The 25,888-nt window shown below is 48.4% G+C and overlaps 3 protein-coding genes across 3 annotated transcripts; 1 reads left to right on the top strand and 2 right to left on the bottom strand.

The window, feature by feature from the left end:
- The first annotated feature begins 1,132 nt into the window (after nucleotides 1–1,132).
- LOC127299729 (exocyst complex component EXO70C1) lies at nucleotides 1,133–3,607 on the top strand. Its single transcript, XM_051329760.2, has one exon. The coding sequence runs from the start codon at nucleotides 1,375–1,377 to the stop codon at nucleotides 3,382–3,384; it is 2,010 nt and encodes a 669-aa protein (XP_051185720.1). The 5' UTR covers nucleotides 1,133–1,374; the 3' UTR covers nucleotides 3,385–3,607.
- A 225-nt stretch (nucleotides 3,608–3,832) lies between these two features.
- Nucleotides 3,833–4,933, bottom strand: LOC127304779 (citrate-binding protein-like). The gene is made up of 2 exons (XM_051335366.2): nucleotides 4,604–4,933; nucleotides 3,833–4,483 (listed from the first exon to the last, which is right to left on the bottom strand). The coding sequence occupies exons 1-2, from the start codon at nucleotides 4,868–4,870 to the stop codon at nucleotides 4,085–4,087; spliced, it is 666 nt and encodes a 221-aa protein (XP_051191326.1). The 5' UTR covers nucleotides 4,871–4,933; the 3' UTR covers nucleotides 3,833–4,084.
- An 18,484-nt stretch (nucleotides 4,934–23,417) lies between these two features.
- On the bottom strand, nucleotides 23,418–25,333 carry LOC127299730 (large ribosomal subunit protein uL23). The gene is made up of 4 exons (XM_051329761.2): nucleotides 25,224–25,333; nucleotides 24,538–24,577; nucleotides 23,749–24,109; nucleotides 23,418–23,661 (listed from the first exon to the last, which is right to left on the bottom strand). The coding sequence occupies exons 2-4, from the start codon at nucleotides 24,548–24,550 to the stop codon at nucleotides 23,577–23,579; spliced, it is 459 nt and encodes a 152-aa protein (XP_051185721.1). The 5' UTR covers nucleotides 24,551–24,577; nucleotides 25,224–25,333; the 3' UTR covers nucleotides 23,418–23,576.
- Nucleotides 25,334–25,888: the final 555 nt, after the last annotated feature.

The raw sequence follows: 25,888 nt of genomic DNA on the forward strand, positions 1-25,888 counted from the left end.
CATTGGCACAGTTCCATCTCTTTCAAGCTTTACTACTGGATCTTGAGCTAGCTATTGGTACCGACATTTGGACAGTTTTTGGAAATTCTGTGACTACAAATGTGTCTTACGTGTATAGTTTTCTCATGGATTTCGGTGGCACAATACCTGCTTTGAAGTCGATGTAGCAGGGTTGATGTCAGCAGAATCAATCATAAGGTTTTCTTTTGTCTCTTGGTTCATAATCGCTTCAATACAAGATCAATGTTACAAAGGAAGATCTTTTTTCATGGATAATTATTCCTGCATTATATGTGGAGAAGATGAGTTGGAAACTAGAAACCGTCTCTGATTTCACTGCCCCTTTCTAAATTATGTTGGCAATATCTATGTCCATCTGGGACACCTCCTCAGCATGTTGATATTCATAACATGATAGAAAGTTTCAAACTTGCTTTGAAGGTACCTCTTTTCATAGAATTGATTATGCATGGGCTATCTAGGCGACCAGGAATGATTTTATCTTTAAGGGTATCACTCCCAATCTTTACATAAAGACTTCTAGAAAGTCTTATGGTGGTCTCAGAATCTAGATTGAGAGATTTAGATAACTGTAGCAGATTTCTTTTCTTTTCTCTCTTTTTTAGGCCTATGGTCTCTTAGCTAGCTCATTGTTGCTAACCTCTAGCAAATGCCTTTTGTACCTTATCACTTTTGAAAAACTATAAATCCACACAGTGGGGAAACCCACTGATTTGCCTAAAAAAAATCATACACGGAAGAAAACTCCCTTAGCTCCTTGGAATTCTTCATGTAATCCATCAAATAATCAATTGTAGCAATTTTCATAAGTGTTTTTTCATAGAATTAAATAAAAGGGTAGCCCATAGCAATCCTCTATTTTTACTATTTCTACAATTTTCCTATCCTATAAATCAAATAAGTACTAACTATCCTTGGATTTTGTTTTCGAATAGTCTTGGAAAACTTGGAAGTTCCCGATTGGTGGGTGCACAAAAGTGCACACGGAGCTCGATCTATGAAAAATGTTCTGCCTCGAGTTGACATGTAAATCACCACATGGTCATGATGATAGAGGAGGATAGTATAGGAGCAAGGTGTGCAGCACCTCTCGTTCAGAGCCAGCTAAAACTAGGGTAAGCAAGACAGACAGACCCTTTCAAACAAGAAATGCTGGATTAATGGAGAGCACCCTCCCCTGTCCTCAACCTCCGGCCATCCTTGGCTCTCCGTTCTGCTCCTCCATTCTCTCTCCACCTCTGCATGCCAACCCAGCCACGCGCGCGGACCACCAACAACTATTGACCACTACGACCGACGACGCCGATCGATCCCCCATTGCCCGCCCCCTCTCCCCCGCGCGCCCGGCGAGCAATGGACAGCCGGAGCCAGGCACCCCTCAAGTCCAGCAGCTTCTCCTCGGCCACCTCCAACAAGGCCACCCGGGAGGTCGACCGCAACCTCTCCCTCGGCGCCCTCCGGCATGGCGACCACGACCGGAGGGGCGCCCCCGCCGGCGCAGCCACCTGGGAGCAGATCAACGAGGAAGGCGAGGAAGAGGATGATGACGGGAGCGGCGAGCCGGGCCCGGGCGTGTCCGCCTTGTCGGGGGAGATCGATGCCTTCATCGCGGGGCACGACGCGGGCGTGAGCATCCCGGAGGCCACGCTCGAGAGGTTCGCCGCCGCCGTCGAGCAGGAGATCGCGCAGTCCGAGAAGGCTCGGGATAAGTGGGCGGCCGACGGCAACGGCGAGTTGCTCCTCGCGGCCATCGCGCGCGTCGCAGCGCTCGCGTCCGTGCTCGCCAAGAACACGGAGGCCAGCGCCAAGTACGCCTCTGGCGCGCACCGGGTCACCGCCGTGCTGCACCATGCCATGTCGTTCCTCGAGGACGAGTTCCACGCGCTGCTCGAGCCCAAGGCGGCCGACACCTGCAAGCTGGCAAGACGGCCAGCGTCCTTCGAGCAGGGAGGGCACGAGGCCGACCGGTGCGTCCTCCGGCCGCCGGACAACGCCGCCCACTCCGCCCATGCAGAATCCACGCAGACGTACCCGCCGGAGACCGTGGACCGGCTGCGGTCCATCGCTGACACCATGGTGGGCGCCGGGTACGTGACGGAGTGCACGCAGATGTTCCTGGTGGCGCGCCGGAACGCGTTCGACGCGTCGCTGCGGGCGCTCGGGTACGACAAGGCCAGCATCGACGACGTGGTGCGGATGACGTGGGAGGCGCTGGAGACGGAGATCGCGACGTGGATCAAGGCGTTCCGGCACACCATCAGAAAGGGCTTCACCACCGAGCACGATCTCTGCGCCCACGTCTTCACCGGCCGCCACGCCAGCGTTGGCAGGGCCATCTTCGCAGACCTGGCCCGCTGCGTCATGCTCAACCTGCTCAACTTCACGGAGGCCGTGGCCATGACCAAGCGCTCCGCCGAGAAGCTCTTCAAGGTGCTCGACATGTACGAGTCCATCCGCGACGCGTCCCCCGTCATCGACGCCTTCCTCTCGGTCTCCGCCAACGACGAGCCCGCCGCCGGCTGCAACAGCGACGCCCTCACCGACCTCAAAGCCGAGATCGCCGCCGCGCGCTCCCGGATCGGCGAGTCGGCGGCCAGCATCTTCTGCGAGCTGGAGAGCTCCATCCGCGCCGACGCCGGCAAGCAGCCCGTCCCGGGCGGAGCCGTGCACCCGCTCACACGCTACGTCATGAACTACCTCAAGTACACGTGCGAGTACAACAGCACGCTGGAGCAGGTGTTCCGGGAGCACCGCCGCCGGGACGACGGCGGCGACAACCCGTTCGCGGCGCAGCTGACGGACGTGATGGAGCTCCTGAACACGAACCTAGAAGGGAAGTCGCGGCTGTACAAGGACCCTGCCCTGAGCAACATCTTCCTTATGAACAACGGGCGGTACATGCTGCAGAAGATCAGGGGATCGCCGGAGACGAACGCCATGCTGGGCGAGACCTGGGCGAGAAAGCAGTCCACCAACCTGAGGCAGTACCACAAGAACTACCAGAGGGAGACGTGGAACCGCGTGCTGACGCTGCTCCGCGACGACGGCGTGCTCACCGTGAAGGGCCACGTGCAGAAGCCGCAGGTCAAGGATAGGTTCAAGCAGTTCAACTCCGCCATGGACGAGATCCACAAGACGCAGGGCGCGTGGGTGGTGAGCGACGAGCAGCTGCAGTCTGAGTTGCGGGTGTCCATCGCCGCCGTGGTGGTGCCGGCGTACCGGTCGTTCCTGGGACGGTTCGCGCAGACGTTCAGCGCCGGCAGGCAGACGGAGAAGTACATAAAGCTCAGCGGAGAGGACGTGGAGGGGATCATCGACGAGCTCTTCGATGGCAACCCGTCATCCATGACTAGGAGGAGGTAGAAATTAAGCACAGGAAAGCAACCAACAACAATGGCGCCGGCCGGGATACATGCATGCATGCGGTGCACCAACACAAGACATGGATCGGTTATTAAAACAGCGGGAGGGGAGAGCATTTGACCGAGCTCATTCTTGGTTTAAGAAATGTATGTACTATTATTAATCGTTATTCGTTTTGATCTTGTATTTTGCTGGTTAAGAAATGAATGGGGTTTTACTCTGATTCGGTCGGATAGGTAATGTATTTCGGAATTGCTAAGTTTCAGTTAGCTGAGACGTCTTATTTCTCAGTCCTGTTTGATTTTGTTTCTGCTTGAAGATTCGTGTTTACTATTCTTTACACTTTCTCTAGGCCCGCATGCATTAATACACACTGATGTAATTCGACTGAGATATAAGTTAAGTCTCAATTACATTTCTCAGAGCAGATAGATATGTACTGTATCCACTAATCCATGCACTGAATGCCTCATCACACTACATCCAAATCTGTCATCTCACTTGCTAATCAAGTCAATTTGCATAATAAATGTTGGGTTTTAAATTTAAATTAGCTTAAATTTAAACTAAACCCTTGACACTTATTATAAATCAGAGAGAGCAGTACTATTACAGCTGATAGATGCTGAAATTTTTGGACTATTCCCGCGAAATATCAGAAAAATTCACCAGAAATTATGCATCTCGAAGAAGTATGCTTTCAGTAGGGAGTCTTGGTGTACACCTTGACATCCCTCCACCGCGACTCCATGTAATGCGAGGGGTCCGTCTGCGTGTACACCCCGAACTTGAAGTAGTGCCGGTGGCCGCCGTAGCCGGGCACGGTCAGCCTCTGCTGGCCGTCGACGAACACGGTGAGCGCCGACGCCTCGACGTCGTGGACGACGTTGAGCCTGAACCACCGGTCGTAGATGTCGCCGTCGACCACCTTCGTCTCGTCGCGGTAGTACACGAGCCGGCCGCCGTAGACGTGCAGCATCAGCGTCGTGTTGCGCGGCGGTCCGGCCGCGCCGAACACCTGCATCACGGACACCCCCGTCGTGCCGGCCGGCACGTACCCGTACCCCTCGAACTGCCACACCCCGGAGCTGTACGTCCTCTGCTCCAGCCCGGCATGGAAGAAGAGAAGATTAACAAGATCCAATGGTAACATGTCTCAAATATTCCCAAGAAGGTAGGATTAACTAGTAAATGAACTGGGGAAATTGAGTTGGTTTACGTTGAGGAGGATCTCGGCGCGCGGCTTGTTGGGGCTGCCAGCGCTGAAGGGCTTGTCGTCGCAGTAGACCCAGAGCCGCCGCACGCCGTCGCGGAGCTCGTACCGCTGCTCCGGCGGCAGGTCGTACGGCTTGTGGAGCTTGAACCGGTCCTCCGAGACCTCGACGGCGGTGAAGCCGGTGGTCGGGTCGGCGCCGGCGGCCTGGCAGCACAGCGTCCAGAGCGTGACGAGAAGATTAAAAAGCCATGGCACGAGGCGCTTGGCCATGGTTCGCTAGCTAGCCCCGATATTGTCACGTCTTCTGATCGACTGTTTGGTTCTGTATATAGTAGTACCATGCCGGCATCGACAACAGTTCAGTTAACAGAAAACCAGGGCAGCCTGCAGCGGAGGCGATCTGTGCAGGCTCGTTTGTCAGTTTGCAAGCTGCTCTGCCTGAACAAATTTTGCCCTTCTTCATGTACAGAGTGAGTAAATTCCAAAAAAAAAACTTCGCACTACAGCGACAACACAAAGCGTCCCCAAAGGGATTTAGAGCGCGCCGGACCAAAAAACCGTTCCAGCCGCGTCCCCAAAGCCTATTTTTGTCCGGCGCGCCCCCATACGGTGTCCGGCGTCCCGAGCCCGTCCCCGTCCCACAGGGGACGCTCCGGGGATGATACGTCTCCGACGTATCGATAATTTCTTGTGTTCCATGCCACATTATTGATAATATCTACATGTTTTATGCACACTTTATGTCATATTCGTGCATTTTCTGGAACTAACCTATTAACAAGATGTCGAAGAGCCAGTTGCTGTTTTCTGCTGTTTTTGGTTTCAGAAATCCTAGTAACGAAATATTCTCGAAATTGGACGAAATCAACGCCCAGGGTCCTATTTTGCCACGAAACTTCCAGAAGATCGAAGGAGAGTCGAAGTGGGGCCACGAGGTGGCCAAACCACAGGGCGGCGCGGCCTGGCCCTTGGCCGCGCCGACCTGTGGTGTGGGGCCCTCGTGTGGCCCCCTGACCTGCCCTTCCGCCTACTTAAAGCCTCCGTCGCGAAACCCCCGCACGAGAGCCACGATACGGAAAACCTTCCAGAGACGCCGCCGCCGCCAATCCCATCTCGGGGGATTCAGGAGATCGCCTCCGGCACCCTGCCGGAGAGGGGATTCATCTCCCGGAGGACTCTACGCCGCCATGGTCGCCTCCGGAGTGATGAGTGAGTAGTCTACCCCTGGACTATGGGTCCATAGCAGTAGCTAGATGGTTGTCTTCTCCCCATTGTGCTTAATTGTCGGGTCTTGTGAGCTGCCTAACATGATCAAGATCATCTATCTGTAATTCTATATGTTGCGTTTGTTGGGATCCGATGAATAGAGAATACTATGTTATGTTGATTATCAATTTATATCTATGTGTTGTTTATGATCTTGTATGCTCTCCGTTACTAGTAGATGCTCTGGCCAAGTAGATGCTTGTAACTCCAAGAGGGAGTATTTATGCTCGATAGTGGGTTCATGTCTCCGTGAATCTGGGGGAGTGACAGAAACCTCTAAGATTATGGATGTGTTGTTGCCACTAGGGATAAAATATTGGTGCTATGTTCGAGGATGTAGTTACTGATTACATTACGCGCAATACTTAATGCAATTGTCTGTTGTTAGCAACTTAATACTGGAGGGGGTTCGGATGATAACCTGAAGGTGGACTTTTTAGGCATAGATGCATGTTGGATAGCGGTCTATGTACTTTGTCGTAATGCCCAATTAAATCTCACAATACTTATCATGACATGTATGTGCATTGTTATGCCCTCTCTATTTGTCAATTGCCCAACTGTAATTTGTTCACCCAACATGTTGTTTATCTTATGGGAGAGACACCTCTAGTGAACTGTGGACCCCGGTCCAATTCTCTTTACTGAAATACAATCTACTGCAATACTGTTCTACTGTTTTCTGCAAACAATCATCTTCCACACAATACGGTTAATCCTTTGTTACAGCAAGCCGGTGAGATTGACAACCTCACTTTTTCGTTGGGGCAAAGTACTTTGGTTGTGTTGTGCAGGTTCCACGTTGGCGCCGGAATCTCTGGTGTTGCGCCGCACTACATCCCGCCGCCATCAACCTTCAACGTGCTTCTTGACTCCTACTGGTTCGATTAAACCTTGGTTTCTTACTGAGGGAAACTTGCCGCTGTGCGCATCACACCTTCCTCTTGGGGTTCCCAACGGATGTGTCAACTACACGCATCAAGCAAATTTCTGGCGCCGTTGCCGGGGAGATCAAGACACGCTGCAAGGGGAGTCTCCACATCCCAATCTCTTTACTTTGTTTTTGTCTTGCTTTATTTTATTTACTACTTTGTTTGCTGCATTATATCAAAACACAAAAAAATTAGTTGCTAGCTTTACTTTATTTACTGTCTTGCACTCTATATCAAAAACACAAAAAAATTAGTTACTTGCATTTACTTTACTTGATTCATCATGTTTCCTTTTAATTTTACCACGAAAGACATACCGGTAGGACGTGGGTCTATAATTGGGAGAAATAATATAGAAGAATTTTTCAATCATGTCAGTACCGTTGAAGATTTTGAAGATAGACACTTGGTAGAACTTGCTCCTACTTATGAAATTGCCGCTGCTGCTTTAGTTCGTATGATGGAAACTAAATTTGTTAATCTCAATCCTATAATCCAACACATGTTTCTTACACTCGGTGATATGGAAGAAGGGGAAAAGAAAGACTTTGTTTTAGAAACCCTTCTTAGAGAATTTGGTGGTATAGCAAGAGAGGCTAGAAAGGTCTTTGCTAAATATAATATGCTTGGTTCTTATACCAATTTTGTTAGTCTCCTTGAAAAGATGGATATGGATAGAATAAAGTACACTAATAATATTAATGATGGTGGGGAGATCAAAGCACCAATACCATGTAAGCTCCTAGCGATGAATGATGCACTAGAAAATAACTATGCTTGGCTTGTTCCTGAAAATTTGTTTGATGAGAGTAGCAAGCCCAAGACTAATGAAAAGGGAGCCGCTGAAACTTATGTATCCAATATACTATGCATGGTTGAGAAAACTCCAAACCCCGCTGAAGATGCTTCGTCTCTCGATAATACTTGATACACACTTTCTGCGCCTAGCTGAAAGGCGTTAAAGAAAAGCGCTTATGGGAGACAACCCATGTTTTTACTACAGTACTTGGTTTTTATTTTATGTCTTGGAAGTTGTTTACTACTGTAGCAACCTCTCCTTATCTTAGTTTAGTGTTTTATTGTGCCAAGTAAAGTCGTTGATAGTAAAGTTCATACTAGATTTGGATTACTGTGCAGAAACAGATTTCTTTGCTGTCACGAATCTGGGCTGTTTTCTCTGTAGGTAACTCAGAAAATTATGCCAATTTACGTGAGTGATCCTCAGATATGTACGCAACTTTCATTCAATTTGAGCATTTTCATTTGAGCAAGTCTGGTGCCCCGATAAAATTCGTCAATACGAACTGTTCTGTTTTTGACAGATTCTGCCTTTTATTTCGCATTGCCAGTTTTGTTATGTTCGATGGATATTTCGATTCCATTGACTTTCAGTAGCTTTGTGCAATGTTCAGAAGTGTTAAGAATGATTATGTCACCTCTGAACATGTATATTTTGATTGTGCACTAACCCTCTAATGAGTTGTTCTAAGTTTGGTGTGGAGGAAGTTTTCAAGGATCAAGAGAGGAGATGATACAACATGATCAAGGAGAGTGAAAGCTCTAAGCTTGGGGAAGCCCCGGTGGTTCACCCCTGCATATTCTAAGAAGACTCAAGCGTCTAAGCTTGGGGATGCCCAAGGCATCCCCTTCTTCATCGACAACATTATCAGGTTCCTCCCCTGAAACTATATTTTTATTCCATCACATCTTATGTGCTTTGCTTGGAGCGTCGGTTTGTTTTTTTTTTTTGTTTGAATAAAATGGATCCTAGCATTCACTTTGTGGGAGAGAGACACGCTCCGCTGTTGCATATGAACAAGTATGTCCCTAGGCTCTACTCATAATATTCATGGCGAAGTTTCTTCTTCGTTAAATTGTTATATGGTTGGAATTGGAAAATGCTACATGTAGTAATTCTAAAATGTCTTGAATAATTTGATACTTGGCAATTGTTGTGCTCATGTTTAAGCTCTTGCATCATATACTTTGCACCCATTAATGAAGAAACACCTAGAGCTTGCTAATTTGGTTTGCATATTTGGTCTCTCTAAAGTCTAGATAATTTCTAGTATTGAGTTTGAACAACAAGGAAGACGGTGTAGAGTCTTATAATGTTTACAATATGTCTTTTATGTGAGTTTTGCTGCACCGGTTCATCCTTGTGTTTGTTTCAAATAACCTTGCTAGCCTAAACCTTGTATCGAGAGGGAATACCTCTCATGCATCCAAAATACTTGAGCCAACCACTATGTCATTTGTGTCCACCATACCTACCTACTACATGGTATTTCTCCGCCATTCCAAAGTAAATTGCTTGAGTGCTACGTTTAAAATTCCATCATTCGCCTTTACAATATATAGCTCATGGGACAAATAGATTAAAAACTATTGTGGTATTGAATATGTACTTATGCACTTTATCTCTTATTAAGTTGCTTGTTGTGCGATAACCATGTTTCTGGGGACGCCATCAACTATTCTTTGTTGAATATCATGTGAGTTGCTATGCATGTTCGTCTTGTCTGAAGTAAGGGAGATCTACCACCTTATGGTTAAGCATGCATATTGTTAGAGAAGAACATTGGGCCGCTAACTAAAGCCATGATTCATGGTGGAAGTTTCAGTTTTGGACATATATCCTCAATCTCATATGAGAATAATAATTGTTGCCACATGCTTATGCATTAAAGAGGAGTCCATTATCTGTTGTCCATGTTGTCCCGGTATGGATGTCTAAGTTGAGAATAATCAAAAGCGAGAAATCCAAAATGCGAGCTTTCTCCTTAGACCTTTATACAGGCGGCATGGAGATACCCCATTGTGACACTTGGTTAAAACATGTGTATTGCGATGATCCGGTAGTCCAAGCTAATTAGGACAAGGTGCGGGCACTATTAGTATACTATGCATGAGGCTTGCAACTTGTAAGATATAATTTACATAACTCATATGCTTTATTACTACCGTTGACAAAATTGTTTCATGTTTTCAAAATAAAAGCTCTAGCACAAATATAGCAATCGATGCTTTCCTCTTTGAAGGACCATTCTTCTACTTTTATTGTTGAGTCAGTTCACCTATTTCTCTCCACCCCAAGAAGCAAACACTTGTGTGAACTGTGCATTGATTCCTACATACTTGCATATTGCACTTATTATATTACTCTATGTTGACAATTATCCACGAGATATACATGTTATAAGTTGAAAGCAACCGCTGAAACTTAATCTTCCTTTGTGTTGCTTCAATACCTTTACTTTGATTTATTGCTTTATGAGTTAACTCTTATGCAAGACTTATTGATGCTTGTCTTGAAGTACTATTCATGAAAAGTCTTTGCTTTATGATTTGTTTGTTTACTCATGTCATTACCATTGTTTTGATCGCTGCATTCATTACATATGTTTACAAATAGTATGATCAAGGTTATGATGGCATGTCACTCCAGAAATTATCTTTGTTATCGTTTTACCTGCTCGGGATGAGCAGAACTAAGCTTGGGGATGCTGATACGTCTCCGACGTATCGATAATTTCTTGTGTTCCATGCCACATTATTGATAATATCTACATGTTTTATGCACACTTTATGTCATATTCGTGCATTTTCTGGAACTAACCTATTAACAAGATGCCGAAGAGCCGATTCTTTGTTTCTGCTGTTTTTGGTTTCAGAAATCCTAGTAACGAAATATTCTCGGAATTGGACAAAATCAACGCCCAGGGTCCTATTTTGCCACGAAGCTTCCAGAAGACCGAAGGAGAGTCGAAGTGGGGCCACGAGGTGGCCAAACCACAGGGCGGCGCGGCCTGGCCCTTGGCCGCGCCGACCTGTGGTGTGGGGCCCTCGTGTGGCCCCCTGACCTGCCCTTCCGCCTACTTAAAGCCTCCGTCGCGAAACCCCCAGTACCGAGAGCCACGATACGGAAAACCTTCCAGAGACGCCGCCGCCGCCAATCCCATCTCGGGGGATTCAGGAGATCGCCTCCGGCACCCTGCCGGAGAGGGGATTCATCTCTCGGAGGACTCTACGCCGCCATGGTCGCCTCCGGAGTGATGAGTGAGTAGTCTACCCCTGGACTATGGGTCCATAGCAGTAGCTAGATGGTTGTCTTCTCCCCATTGTGCTTAATTGTCGGGTCTTGTGAGCTGCCTAACATGATCAAGATCATCTATCTGTAATTCTATATGTTGCGTTTGTTGGGATCCGATGAATAGAGAATACTATGTTATGTTGATTATCAATTTATATCTATGTGTTGTTTATGATCTTGTATGCTCTCCGTTACTAGTAGATGCTCTGGCCAAGTAGATGCTTGTAACTCCAAGAGGGAGTATTTATGCTCGATAGTGGGTTCATGTCTCCGTGAATCTGGGGGAGTGACAGACACCTCTAAGATTATGGATGTGCTGTTGCCACTAGGGATAAAACATTGGTGCGAGGTTCGAGGATGTAGTTACTGATTACATTACGCGCAATACTTAATGCAATTGTCTGTTGTTAGCAACTTAATACTGGAGGGGGTTCGGATGATAACCTGAAGGTGGACTTTTTAGGCATAGATGCATGCTGGATAGCGGTCTATGTACTTTGTCGTAATGCCCAATTAAATCTCACAATACTTATCATGACATGTATGTGCATTGTTATGCCATCTCTATTTGTCAATTGCCCAACTGTAATTTGTTCACCCAACATGCTGTTTATCTTATGGGAGAGACACCTCTAGTGAACTGTGGACCCCGGTCCAATTCTCTTTACTGAAATACAATCTACTGCAATCTTTGTTCTCTTTTTTTTACGCAAACAATCATCTTCCACACAATACTGTTAATCCTTTGTTACAGCAAGCCGGTGAGATTGACAACCTCACTGTTTCGTTGGGGCAAAGTACTTTGGTTGTGTTGTGCAGGTTCCACGTTGGCGCCGGAATCTCTGGTGTTGCGCCGCACTACATCCCGCCGCCATCAACCTTCAACGTGCTTCTTGACTCCTACTGGTTCGATTAAACCTTGGTTTCTTACTGAGGGAAACTTGCCGCTGTGCGCATCACACCTTCCTCTTGGGGTTCCCAACGGACGTGTCAACTACACGCATCAGGGGACGCCGGACACAACGAAAAGCGAGGCGAACCGACGCGGGCCCGACGCGTCAGCGGCTCGGAAGCTTAAAACCCCGTCGCCTACCTTTGGTCAAGCGACGTTAATGGCGTCCCTGTTTTTCCAGGCGACGCAGGGACGCGTCTCGTCGTGCATGGCCGCGTGGCCGTCCGCGCCGGCGTTATTGTGTGCAACCACCCGCTACCGCCGCTGTTTAAAGACGCCCTGCAGTTCTCACCGCTCACAAACCATCTCGTCGCCGCCGCCTCCCCCCTCCCAGATCTTCTCCTCACCGCTCCAAAAATGTCGAGCTCGTCCTCCCGCAAGATCGCCGCGGCGAACGGCTTCGGCCGTGGCAGCCTCACCGTGGCGGAGGCGTGGGCGTTGTACAACGCCCGGTATCCAGTCCCGCCGGACATGCGGCTGCCAAGCAGCGGCGGCTGGAAGATGGCCGTGAACGGCATTGGCGTTCCGCCGCCGCCGAAGCCGCGCACGGACCAATGGAGGGACACCATCAAGGCCCATCGGGCTCAACTCACCGCCGAGGAGCGGTTGGATCCGACGTGGGCGGCCAACAACAACGACGCCTGGTGGACGACGTACTTCCAGGCGAAGTACGACGTCGAGATGCACAGCACCGACGGGCTCGTCGGCGGCCCCAATAGCTGGAACAAGGACGGCCGCGCCCTGTTCTGGGGCGTTCCGGGGCGCACCCTCGAGAACGTCATCCGCGGCATCCGCAACGGCGCTCCAAGGCTGGAGATGTCGTCATCACCACCGTCGTCTCCTCAATGGCAGCCGAGGAGGACGACGTACTCGTCCTCCTCGCACTCTTCTTCCTCAGGACCGGCACGATTGACGCCGTCCTCGTCTTACCTGTCGGCGCCCTACACCGTCTCCAAACGGGAGGTGAAGGAGGAGCTGGCGACGCCCGTCAACACGAGGCGTGGCGGCAGCGGCAGCGGCAGCCGACAGCAGCAAGGGAGGCGCGGCGGCGCCCTCCTCATCCCGAAGCCGGAGGTGAAGGAGGAGCCGGAGGAAGCGTCGCAGGTGGCGCTGCTGGCGGAGTACGAGCGGCAGCAGCGGCTCATCGCCAGCAGCGACGACCCCGAGGACTGCCCAGGTCTGCGGGCTGCGTTCTTGGCGTCCATGAACGACAAGGACGCCTGGAGGGGCGACCTCGACGCGGCGATCGCCATGTCCATCCGCGACTCCGGCAAGCCGTTGGTGGACCTCTCCGACGACGGCGAGGCAGGACCAAGCGGCTTGGTGAAGGACGAGCCCGTCGACGAACCCGTCGACGAGCGCGTCAAGCAGGAGGTCGTCACCGACAACATGTACAACTTCCAGCAGTACTACAACGCCTCCGGCCGCCACAAGTGGTTCTAGATTAGGTTTAGTTTAAATTTAGTCAAATTCCGTTCGAATCTATCTAATATATGGAAAGTTTGGATGAATGTCGCTTAAGTTTAAAATTTGCAAAATTTGGTTTGGGGGACGCGACTGGGGAGCGACGTCCCCCAAACGCGGCACGAACGAAACACGTCCCCCAAACGCTCAATCCGGCGCGGTTTGGGGGACGGTTTGGGGGACGCGGCTGGAGATGCTCTAAACCACAACAATTCGATGAAACCATAGAAATCCACCGAAATTGAGTTGGTTCCTTCCAATGTGCACTAATTGTTGAATATAGGAGTGTTAACAAGGATTCTGACTAAGCCAATTTTTGCCAGTAGTAAATGTTGCCCCATTGACCGGAGCGAAAACGTTTCGGCCCTCCATGCCGCTATCCGTGGGCGATGGGCGGGCGACGCAAACCATAGCCAACCAACCGCCCTCCCTCCTCCCCTCCCCAGCCGCCGGGCAAGGCCTGCACGGTGCCCGCAGTGGTAGAGCTGCTTCTACCCGCGCGTCTGGAGGTGGGGGGGGGGGGGTCTCTTCGGTTGGCGGCAGTGCTCACAGGTCAATGGCGGTTCCGGCAGCGGTGTATCTTCTCGAGCGGCGCAGCGCCACATTGCGGGGTGCCGACGGATGTGGCTCTTTGGCTACTAGGATGCGAGGTGGCTCATGGCGGTGCCCTCCCAGGGGTGCTTGCAGTGGCGGAGCCACAGCCCGGCATGCCCGGGTAGCTGCCCGGGCTAAGCTGGTGCACTCCCTTGTAATATTAGCATTCATTGATGATTAAAGTAGAAACCTTGTGGGCAAACGCTACTTAATGAAAATGCATGAAGACTTTGCCCAGGCTCCAAGTTCGAGCTAGCTCCGCCACTGGGTGCTTGGTTGTGTCGACTCTGGCGGGCGAGGGTTGTGGGGTCAGCGGCGCACGGTCTGCAATGCAGCGACCCTGGCTTTACGAGCCTCCCACGTGGCCGCTCCCCAGCCGCATCTCGCTTCCCGCTAATCCTTCGTTGGCCACGATGAGGCAGCGGTGATGTTTGCAAGGCCGTGGTGGCACTCGTTGTTAGGCGGCAAGTTTGGTGAGGCACGATGGAGCATCCGATGCGGGGATTGTGGGTCGGGAGAAATCATTGTCGGTTTGGCTGACATATATGCGGTGACGCCCGCGGACGTCGCCCTGCCTTCCTGAAGAGTGTTGGGTGAAGCCCTCCGCCTCGCTCCTATGTGTATCGGGGGAAACCCTAGGACCCATCTAGGAAACAACGTTGTCTTCATCGCATTCCTTCTTGAAGGTGTTGCTTGGTATGCGGCGCATCAGAGTGCTAAGAGTGTGGCAGGAATTCCCCGGAGGGCCAGCGGTTGCGGGACATCTTCTTTTTCGTCGATCCGACCTTCTTGACATTAGTTTCTCTCTTCTTCTTCTTTTGTTTCTTTTGGGTTTGCTTGTGCTGAGTTGTAACATGCGGTTGCTATATAAATATAGCAGGTCAAAAGCCTATTTCGATGTAACAAGGTTTTTAATAGTGGCCCACTGTCAACACATGGTCAAGAATACAAATATTAGATGTTTCCAAATTTGGGGTTCTTTTGTAATTGTATGAGGGGGCAACTTGTCAATGTCGTGCCACACCTCACATCCCCTCCCGTCGTCTCCAACCTCCTCCCCATCGGCGACGCCTCCCTTCCTCGTTGGTGTCGCCTTGCCTCCCCTCCCCATCGGAGTCGCCTCCCTTGCAACGCGAGGATACCATCGACGGCACCTCCTCTCACCGCGGTACTACACTTGGTCGGCACCATCTCCCTTAGCTGTGGCGACGCCTCGCCTCTCCACTGACGTCTCCTCCCCTCACCGAGGTTACCTTCCCTCACAAAGCATGGAGGACCTTGTCAGACCTTCGGCGTGGCGCCGATGGGGACAGATTCTCCTACCGTTAGCGCTTGTTCTTCCTCCCCAAATTCCCCTCCTTGTAAATCTCGACCGCTCCGATCAGTAGTCGTCAACGTAAAATTCGTGGTAGCAACACACCGGAGTTGTGGGTCGGCGATGAGCACACTGAGGACAGGGTGGCTCCGGAGATATCCTCTGGAGAGAGCAAGGAGTTGACAAGTGGGTCCTTCTAATATTTTAAAAATCTCATAATAGTTATATCTGCTTCGGTTGCAATCTCTCACATGCGCCACATCACCTTTTTAGCATGGCTAAAGTCATTGAAATGAACTAACTCAGCGGTGCATTTTTGCGATTTCGTCGAATAATGGTAGTTTTATGAACTTGCACCGTAATGTGGTGGGTTTTTTTTTTTTTGGAATTTACTATCATGTACGTGTATCAGTGTATGCATCCATCATCTTACCATCTTTTTTCTGTTTGGAGATTTACAATCGAACAGTTAATAATACGAGTACAATCCTGCAAATTTTGTCATGGCCTGTCATTTGTGAACTGTGATATGCTTGCATCTCACTGCCGGGTATCAGCATAATCCTTTTTCTTGTGCGGGGGAGCCGGGGAGGGTTCAGCGTCTATTGCGATGAGATCGGCATTTAGTTTGACCCGGTAAACGAGCAAACAAGAATCCAAATACTATAGCCAACCTCATACGACATTGATTTGTCGTTCCGTGCTATATATTTTGTCTCCACTTTTTCCTTGACTAATCTTTTTGCCTATCCGGCTCCAGCATACGGTTTGTTTACACAATATTCCACGATGACAACTTTCGTCTCCATTAAAAAAAATTATCATATCAACTTCATTTAGAGTAAATTTTACTTTCTAGTTTCTACCCATAGTTGGTGCATTTGTGTGACACATATTCTCCCATGTAGCGAGAAATCTACCGGAGCCAAGCATCAGACCGAGGGTCCAATGTTTCTTAAATGGGTTGATTGGACACATTTTCACTACTATATGAGGTAACCCGGGTCAAAAATTTCTTTATTTGGAACAAAACCATGATTGTTGCGAATGTATTACGACATGAGTTCCTGGAAGATCTGATTCAGCTTCATTTATCTAGACATGCTTATTAAGAATTTCTTCAGGGGGAAACTCTCCGTAATCGGCAAAAGGAAGAATTCAAGAAGGCAATTTGGATGTATGATCAGATTCTCGGGGGCTCCCAATTTAGTTCATTAGAAAAGGCCTATAAAGTTTTAGCTGGGTTTAAACATGCCCCTCCTCATTTTCAATGGTATGGAAATTTTCATGTAAGCCTAACCTCAAGAACTTCTGATGGTTATTGCTGCATGGTAGACTTTACCATAAATCTTTTCTGGCGGAAAAGGTTTGCCCTGCCATCCCACAATTGTTGCAACCAGGAGGGAACTCGCTATCATCTGGTTTGGGATACCCCTTTTCTGCAATGTGCCGCGATTTTGTGTGTCCACGTAAGTGAAGAGCTCTGTCTCTTTTAGAAGCATTTAAAGATTTCACACGTAAGCATTTGCATATGTACTATGTTTCGTAAAAAAATCACTCTTAATGTGCCATCTATTATGCGAATCATTATTTAGCCTCTTGGAGTTCATGGATTGCCAGAAATAACAAAAAATAATCAAGAATCAACAAGCTTTCTTTGGATGAAAGAATTTGTATCTTCATAGCTTAGCCCATTTCAAGATTGGCTAAGAGCCCTGTAATTCCTTTTTTATCTCCGTACTATTGAGAACACGCCCTCTTATTCACCTGTCGCCCCCGCTTGGGTTGCACCAGAGGGGCAAACCCTAGCGCCATCGGACGGCCCCCTCACCTCCTCTCTCACCTTCGCCTCCGTCTGAGGACGCGGCAGGGCAAAGCTCATGCCGCCGTAGATGGAGGCGGTGTCCATCTCTCTCGTGTTGCCTCGTCGTGAGGGCCGTGGCAAGCGCGGCGGTGGTGGTCCTTGGCGGCGCGGCGGCATGTGGAGGCACATGGAGGGCACGTGGAGCAGCGAAGGGCATGTGGTGGAGGTTGTTGCGCGCTGCATGTGGTCACTTATGGCGACTGGACTCAATCTGAGCCTAAGTTGGCATGTGCGAGTTGCGGCTTTGGGTTGTGGTGACAGCGTGGGGAGCTCCAGCTCTGGCGTGTTGTGGCAATTGTGGGGCCAGCTAGCATGCAGGAGGCTCCTCTCCCGAGCTCATGTTGGCTGGCGGCAATAATGGTGGCTAGCGCTCCTCTTCTTCGATGGTGAGGTCTATGCGGCTTCTTGCCTCTCTAATGGTTCAAGCTCGCGATTGCATCTTTGTCCCTCGTCTCCCCAGTTTTGGCAGCATTGGTGTCGTGTTGAAGGACTAGAGTAAAAGCCTTGCTCGGTGTCATCCGATGCGGACCACCTGACGCATGCGAGCGCCGCTTCCTTCCTGAAGGCATGGTCTTTGTCCCAACCGTGCCTTCCTTTCCGCCAGTGCTGGGAAACCCTACGTACGATCCACGGGACAAGGAGGGGAGGTGTGTTGGTCTAGGTGGCCTTGAAGTCACAATCGTGCTACGGTAGTCTCTCGTTTGGTTCGCGACATGGTTCAGAGGCTCCGTGCTCCATCTCCTCACCACTTCTGGTAGGATGTTAGGCAAGGCGAGTCGTTATAATTGGGTCGTTTCTAGAGGATGTGTTGTAAGACGCTTGGCGATATATCGAGTTGGGTGCGTGAAGTTGTGGCCTTTATGGCTTGGTTGGCCTTTCTTGTGCTATAGAATATGGTAAGTATTCCAAGGCGTATTCTAGAGTGAGAAATCTTACATACACTTACTAATTCAAAATGAATTTGGACCTCTTCCACTGTTTATCCTAAAAAAATTGGACTCACAACTGCACAACTGGGGGCAAAAAGGGGATTCACCCTTTCTTTTATCATAGACCAAACCCAGCTGTGGCCCGTGGCTCCGTGAGGCAACATGCGCAGAGTGTGCCAAGGGCCGAACGGCATGGCTCCACGGCTTGCCGAGAGTTGCTTTGGCGACAGAAGACACGACGGTGGCAATACCGTGGCATTACACATAAATTGAGCATAGTGTAATTTTATCAGATTAATTAGGGCATGTATAATCTTTACTATTAAATGGGAGTTGGTCGTTTGACACTCAACGCACTTTGATGGTCATCATTAAAACAATCTGGACCATCCAATCTAATCTCACGGCATCCGCTCAAAATCCATCCATCCAATACGTGTAAACAACATTTAAGGAAAATATATTATGTACCAATCAATCAAGGGATAACCAATCGCGGAAATTTAAAATAACATGGAAAGTAGACATAGGGAATTTGAAAAACATGGAAAAATAAAATCTTTTATACTATTATTAAATAGGAGGTGGGATGGTACATTAGACCAGCCTGCACGTTAGATGGATTTTTATTAATCGTTTCACCAGCTTTTTAGGAACAGATCAAATCAAATCATTTGTTTCCCCATATTCGATTGACACACTATGGTACCTTTATTATCGTCATTTCTTTCTCCCCACGATCCGATCTGGCGTCCACACGATTCCTTGCTCCCCGGATCGATTCCGCGATACAACCTTGACGAACTGACCATGGCAGAGAAGCTCGCCACTCTGAACCTGCTCTCCGATGTGGACGGTGGAGGAGGAGCAGTTGACTGTCATGGTGGTTCCACCCACCGCGGGCTCAGCCCACGTCCTGCTCAGGTAGGCTCTAAGGGCGACGACCACACCGCGTTGTGGGCTCGAAGGTTTCAACATCTTATTCTTTTCAGCCTCGCTTATGTAGTTATGTTATCTCAGTAGTGAAATAGTTATCCTTGTCACTTCTGTCGATTTTGCTCGTGGTATGGAGCACGCTGACTCTTCTTCGGCTCGGTGCGAGCTTTGCATCGAGTGCATTAGGGAAAATTCAATTTGATTTGCTCCATGTGTTTGTGGTTAGTGATTCTGTTTAGACTTTGTTAGTCGAGAGACCTTGTTAGAACTTCCCGTGACGGCCAATCACATTTGGTTTCATCAAAACATTCGAAAAGATTATCAGGGCGAGTTTTGGTTCAATCAAATTTAGGCATTGTTTTGTTCGGTAGGTTTCTACACTAACCATTTTCAGTAAACTCCTCCAAACAAAAATGAAACTGATGTTATGGCCAGAAACCCGCAATACTCGCAATCTTAAAAGAAATGCACTACAACAACTTGTGGCGATGCTGGGCTGTTCCAGAATTAGTTTACTTAACAACCAGCTCTGCTACAGGCAAAGCCTACTCGGAGTTTTGTGCATGTGATGCAGCACACTGGTTGTTCTCTGGCTCGCGCATGCGATCAAATGCATGCATCCACGTGGATTTAATTTGCTCCCTAGAGGGTTTTATTATATCTTGATAAGCAAGCAATGCTTATTACTTTGTTATACCTTCCTGTGACCAATCACACTTGGCTGGGTCAAAACATTGAGAAAGAGAATGAGGCTGAGTTTCAGTCTGATCAAACTTAGTCGGTGTTTTATTCAGTTGGTCTATATGTCAAACCATTTCCTCCAGATAAATTGAAAATTGAAACTCCAGTTATGACCAGTTGAAATCTGCCTGCTTGAGGAACCAACTCACGGTTTGACAGTTGTTACGTACCAGTGGTTCTTAAATCAATCAAGATATCGAAAATATGCCCAATGTTTGGCTTACAGTGAAATCGATATAGCTTCTTACGCCAGCTAATGATTTGAAGCTTCTAATGTCCTTGATATTGCTTATGAAATCTAGGTATGATAATCCTTTTGAGCCTCTGTTTTGTAAATTTGTTACAGAAATGGCAGGGAAATGTTACGTGGCACACCACGATTGTCATGAACCCTCAATTCTTTTTGTTCACTTACATGTTTAGCTGGATTTATCATAAGATACTCAAATTCTCAGGTATTTTCTGTTCCTCTGTACAGTCATATTTTGATAGAGGCCTCATATCTGCGTTTTTTAATTGGCATGAGTTATGTACCGGTCTTCTTGCTTCCATGGCTACAAACATTTCTTAGTCGATGGACACATGGCCAACTCAGCAACATAGTATCTGAGGAGTCTTCTCTACCGTTGCTCAACTCACTCTATGAAGTGAGTATTTGTTTCAAATTTCTGCTGCAGTGTACTGATATAAAGTATCTCATGCTCTTTTTTTTGTCAACTAAACTAGCTCATACTCTATCAAGTAATGTTCATTTTTAGACAGTAATGTTACGTGGTGCATTTCTTTTCAGCTGATTCATGCAAGAACATCAACCTTTGCATCGTCACTCAAAATTTCTAACTGCCTAGATTGTCATTTTAGCAAGGTAAGTTTCTTTTCGGCAGAAAAGTCGACCATACAACAGTGCAGACCTTGGTGTAATTCCAGCGTGTGTATTCTAGGTCGACGAGAGGACGAGGAAACACCCATGATAACCTATGATGACAGGGATTCTGATGAGGCTCACGTCTTGCAAAATCGCCCCAAACGCGATGGACCGAGATCCTACTTAGCATGTCAAATCCTCCTCCCCTTGTCGTCGCCTCAGAAAAGCTCACCAGGTAAAGCCCCTACGGTGTCAGCTCCGGCAAGATCTTGTTTACCTGGTTTTGGAGCGTCTTCACTAGAGAGAGAGAGAGAGAGAGAGAGAGAGAGAGAGAGAGAGAGAGAGAGAGAGAGAGAGAGAGACAGAGAGGGAGGGAGGGGGGAGAGGGAGGGAGGAGAGAGAGAGGGAGAGGGAGTGGGAGTGGGAGAGGGAGAGGGAGAGGGAGAGGGAAAGGGAGAGGGAGGGAGGGAGAGAGAGAGAGAGAGAGGAGGTAGTGCGGCTATGATTGGGATGCTGAACTTGACAGGCGGTGGAGCGACGGCAGCTCCTAGCAGCTTGTGTGTTGTTTCTGGGCTTGGCAGCGGTGGTGTGGTTCTTTTGCGGGGGGCTCACATGCCTCAGTTGGTGGGTGCCCGATTAATTTTGGGGGGTGGTGGGAGGTGGCAACGATACTTAAGATTTGAACCGATTAATGGACATGGCGGCAGGTTCTTGATGTTGGGATGATAATGCATGATATGATCCTAACCTAGGCCTGCCCTGCCTACTGCCTCTAGACAAAAACCGTCTGTAGCGCTGGAGATCATCTTATCCCTTCCCATTGGTTGCGGCGCGATCGAAGGCAAGATTTGGGGTGGTGCCTCGGGTCTATCGAAACCGTCTTTCTGTTGCACCTATGTTGACCAATTTCTGCCTGGATCCGAGTCAGGTGGGCTTGGATTTGGTGCCGACCTACTTTGTCTTATCCATCGGCCTTGCAGAATGCAGTTTGTTGCGCCGTAGGCTTGAGTTTGTAGATGCCGAGGCGTCAGCCTCCGAAGGTGGACAGTGCATGCAACTCTATGGAAGGTGATGTGGCGGTTTTGATGCTCTGTCTCTTTGGCCATGTGGATGGCGAGGAGCAGGCAATGCGGGGATTCTGGTTGTGGCGGCTCTTATGAACCAATAGCTACCATATCACATTCTGAAAGCCTAACTCAGAGATAGTAGGTGGTTTGAAAATACCGGGAGCGTGCGAAGGTTTTGCCAGGCGAAAACTCACTGACGCCAACGGTGGTGATGCCTGCGGGTGGCGTAACCATCTTGGGGGCACCATTCTTGTTACATTCTCTGGATTAGGGCCCATGGTGAAACCCAATGACCGTCTTGGTCTCGATGACGGTGATGCGCTGCATCGTCAAGCTCCAGTTCAATGACAAGTTTGGTTTTTGATGTATTTTTTGTTTACCTCTGATCTACTATGTAAGGGTATTCCCTCGCCATTTAATGGGTTCATCCAGTTTGCATTATTTATACAGCGGGGCTAAATCATGTTTCAAGAGGGATTATGAAGTTTCTGAATAATGCTTTGAAACATTATGCAATTATATGTATATAATTTATACTTTTGAATTTTGATATGCATAATATTCACTTGTGCAGTGAGAAACAAAACAAGAGAAGCCGTAGCAACGCACGGGCACTCAACTAGTGGTTATATCTTAGCACTGCCACCTAGGATAACTGATGATGTGGAGGAGTGAGAAATAGAAAAAAGAGGTATGTCTTCTCTTAGCTAAGAGATCACTAAGAGATCATCTCTTAGCACAATCTCTCTCACCATATATTTAGGAATGTCTCATTACTAGAGATAAAACTAAAAATAGTACATTGTACATCATATTTTATTGTTCTATCTAGATTACGTGACGGGATTAAGATAAGACAGACAGTCTTATCAACCATTGTTCATGCCCTTAGGCGCTGAGAGACGTTTAAGTTCAGTTGGTTCTCTCCAAGGATCAGTTCAGTAAGGCTGATTCATCAAGCAAAGTGCTGCGAGCTTATCAAATCAAGTGACATATCGAGTTGGGTGCGTGTGCCCTTTATGGCTCGGTCGGCCTTTCTTCTGCTATAGAGAGAAACTCTCCCACTGTTTATCCTCAAAAATTGGACTCACAACTGCACACAATTGCACAACTAGGGGCAAAAACTAGGGCCGAATAGCGGATTCACGCGCATCCTACGGAGTGTGCCGAGGGCCGACAACCGACGGCATGGGAAAGATGTGCGCGCCACGACTTGGCCAAGAGTTGGCTTTGGCCGTGGTATTACACATAAATTGAGCTTCGTGAAATTTTATCATATTTTATATAGTCCAACAGTTAAACAGGCGCTGAGAGAGCTAGAGAGGTTTAAGTTCAGTTCGTTCTCTCCAGGGATCAGTTCAGTCAGGCTGATTCATAACCAAAGTGCTGCGAGCTTATCAAATCAAGTGTCGGTTATCTCCCATCTGTTTACAACACAGGCTCTCCCGAGAATTTCAGCCTCTTCCGCAAATCTGAGGTAGGATATGATCCGCTGGACGATGCATCATTGCAAAAATTCAGAAGAAGAAGAAAAAGATGCTCCGTACTATCGTGGCTCGTTTCATGTTTTGGTTGGTAGACTACCCTTAAAGTTTCTTCCCTCCTGTGCAACGCTCTCTGAACAATCTATTTGATCGTAGAGTGACAAAAAAGGTAACAACAAGTAATTATAGAAATCACATAGCCCTACTAAGCAAAACAAAACAATGGGCAAGTTTGCACCCAGAATGACAAAAATTTAAGCCAAGGGTAAGGATCATAAAACCAGCAAATGAGGATGATCAAACACGAAACTCAAATCAGCACAACATAGGTCACTTGGATTGCATCAAATTCATATAAGTGTGCAGCGATATGGTGGGCAATGGAGCCACTGAGGCCCTTTGCTAAGTAACAACTACAAAACTCGGATAACATAAGAAACCAGGACACAGGCGCCTACTGCAGGATCCTCGCACTTAGATGATGCCAATCTTGTTGGCAACGTCAAGAGCATCGTAGTCTGGCGTCAGCTTCACATAAGCCTTCTTCTTGCCATCAGGCCTGCAAGATTACAAGTTTGGTCACTTCACTGCATTGCACAAGCAGATGAAGATGTTAAATGGATGGACACAGAAGCAAGATTCTAACCTGATCAGGGTGTTGACCTTCTTGGCCTGGATGTCGTACATCTTCTTGACCGCAGCCTTGATCTTCTTCTTGTCTGCCTTCAGGTCAACGATGAAGACAAGAGTGTTGTTGTCCTCGATCTTCTTCATTGCAGACTCAGTGGTGAGTGGGTACTTAAGGATCTGGTACTGATCAAGCTTGTTCCTTCCAGGAGTGCTGACTCTTGGGTACTTGGGGTCTCTGGCCTTCTTCAGGGTCCTGGGGCGGTGAAACGTCACTGACGTGCGGATCTTCTTTGCCGTCTTCTTGATTGACCCAGACTTCACAGCCTTGGCAACCTTCACGGCTTGGGCCTTGGCATCGCCCTTCTTCGCAACAGCAGCTAGAAACAAATAGACAAAATAATCAGCTAATAGCCTTGTACAAGCATTAGATACTGTTAGGACATTTTAAAGTATTTGCATGGATCCTACAAGACAACTCAGGCATAGTGCAGTGTATCACTAGAATTGTCAGAGCATACTATTATAACGCATCTTTGCAAAACATAATATGCATCAAAATTAATCTGTTCTATACATGTAAAAGAACAAACTATTTACAGAGCAGGAACCAAATGGTACCAGCTACATTCAATCATCGCAATTACAGATAATCTTATCAATCAAGCAGTGAGAGACCACCATACAACCAAACGCAAAGCAAACGAGAAACTACACAAGAACACCAATCTAAAGCACCTGACATGGTAGCATCAGCATTTTCAGGAAGAGGTGTAACAATCAGAATACAGCAATGTTATAAGCTTACCTTTGGGAGCCATTTGAACTTCTCAGGACAGCTTCTTGAACTGCACGCAAAAATAAGCAGTGATTTCAGATTCGTAAAAGAGACGAAATATTTTTTAAATAAGACAAAAAAAATGTAGAATACAAGTGCTCTGTGCTAAAGTTAACTCCTTTCATAGGTATGAAACAAAAGTAAGCAAGGCACTTCTACGGATAATCCTAAGTCCAAATAGCAACATTTCGTGAGCCTAGTACTTCAGTAAATCAACAGATAACAGTAATTAGAAACTAAAGCAGTAATTCAATTTGTCATGAACCGTTGACACAGAGACCCCGTAAGCCTAGACAAGCCTCTTCAGGTCCAAATCTACGACCATTACAATCTTACGGAGAAGATAAGCATCTCCTCCACATGTGCACTACAAACGTATCGGCGAGCTAACGCGCAAAGACGACGCCCTACGAAGCAGAACACTGAGGAAAATAGCTACTGCTACGAACAACGGGACGAACACTAGGAAGATGCACGGGAACTTCAAGCACAAGGAGCAGATCCGGCCTATCATACAGATCGAGAAAGCCGCGAGAACTCCAAGCCGGCTACCCGCAGTGAAGAAGAGCGGAGCTGAGAACGGCGGCCGTCGAGAGGCGAGATAGGGAGGTGGCGGCGGAGGAGGGGCGAGAGGGAGGTGGCGGCGGGTGGCTTACCTATCCGGGCGAGGCGAAGCGAAGATGGCTGGGAAGAAACCCTAGAGTGCAAGCCGGCAAGGCCTTTTATTGTGAGTCGAGCCGTCCCCTAGGGCAGAGCTGGGCTGGGCCAAGATGGGTTGTAAAGAATGGTTCATATCAGATTGCTATCCATGCTGGCCCATAATAAGTCAATTAGATGCCGTGGGCTTTGTGCCCAGTAAGTTACCGTGAACATGAGGCTCAAAAAACAAAAGTTACCCTGAACTTAAAAAAATGGAAAATGCTTTGGATCAGGCGGAGGCTCGGGCGCTGGCAACCTCCTCCTCGACCGTCCGCCACACGTTCCACTAGGTCTCACCACCTGTTCCTATCCTTATCTCTTGCTCGTGAGAACAAATCGGGTGAAGCTAATCCATGGCCGTCCCTGCTAAACTCTCACACGCCATCCGGTAGGCAAGTCGCCACCAGAGCCGCAACACAGGTAGCCGTCGGAGCCTACCCGCAGGTCGCCGTAGGCGCCGCCACCCATCCTCCTTCCGAATTTTCATTCCTCTCGGTCCTCCCCCAAATGTCCTTCCTTCACAACTACCCTACTGCTTCAATGGAGCACACCGCCGCCTCCGTCCCCGGCGATGGTCGGCCTCTATGGAGCGCCGCAGCCGCCTTTCCTCGCGACGGCGCGA

This window comes from Lolium perenne, chromosome 5, assembly GCF_019359855.2.
Source record: "Lolium perenne isolate Kyuss_39 chromosome 5, Kyuss_2.0, whole genome shotgun sequence".
Lineage (NCBI taxonomy): Eukaryota > Viridiplantae > Streptophyta > Magnoliopsida > Poales > Poaceae > Lolium > Lolium perenne.

What these genes read in the sequence shown, in the direction of transcription:
- LOC127299729 (XM_051329760.2), top strand. Translation starts at nt 1,375, where the DNA reads ATGGACAGCCGGAGCCAGGCACCCCTCAAGTCCAGCAGCTTCTCCTCG.
- LOC127299730 (XM_051329761.2), bottom strand. An exon ending in AAGGTCAACACCCTGATCAG is followed by an intron (nt 23,662 to 23,748) that starts GTTAGAATCTTG and finishes GTAATCTTGCAG; the next exon opens with GCCTGATGGCAAGAAGAAGG.
- LOC127304779 (XM_051335366.2), bottom strand. Translation starts at nt 4,870, where the DNA reads ATGGCCAAGCGCCTCGTGCCATGGCTTTTTAATCTTCTCGTCACGCTC. An exon ending in GCGCCGAGATCCTCCTCAAC is followed by an intron (nt 4,484 to 4,603) that starts GTAAACCAACTC and finishes GGGCTGGAGCAG; the next exon opens with AGGACGTACAGCTCCGGGGT.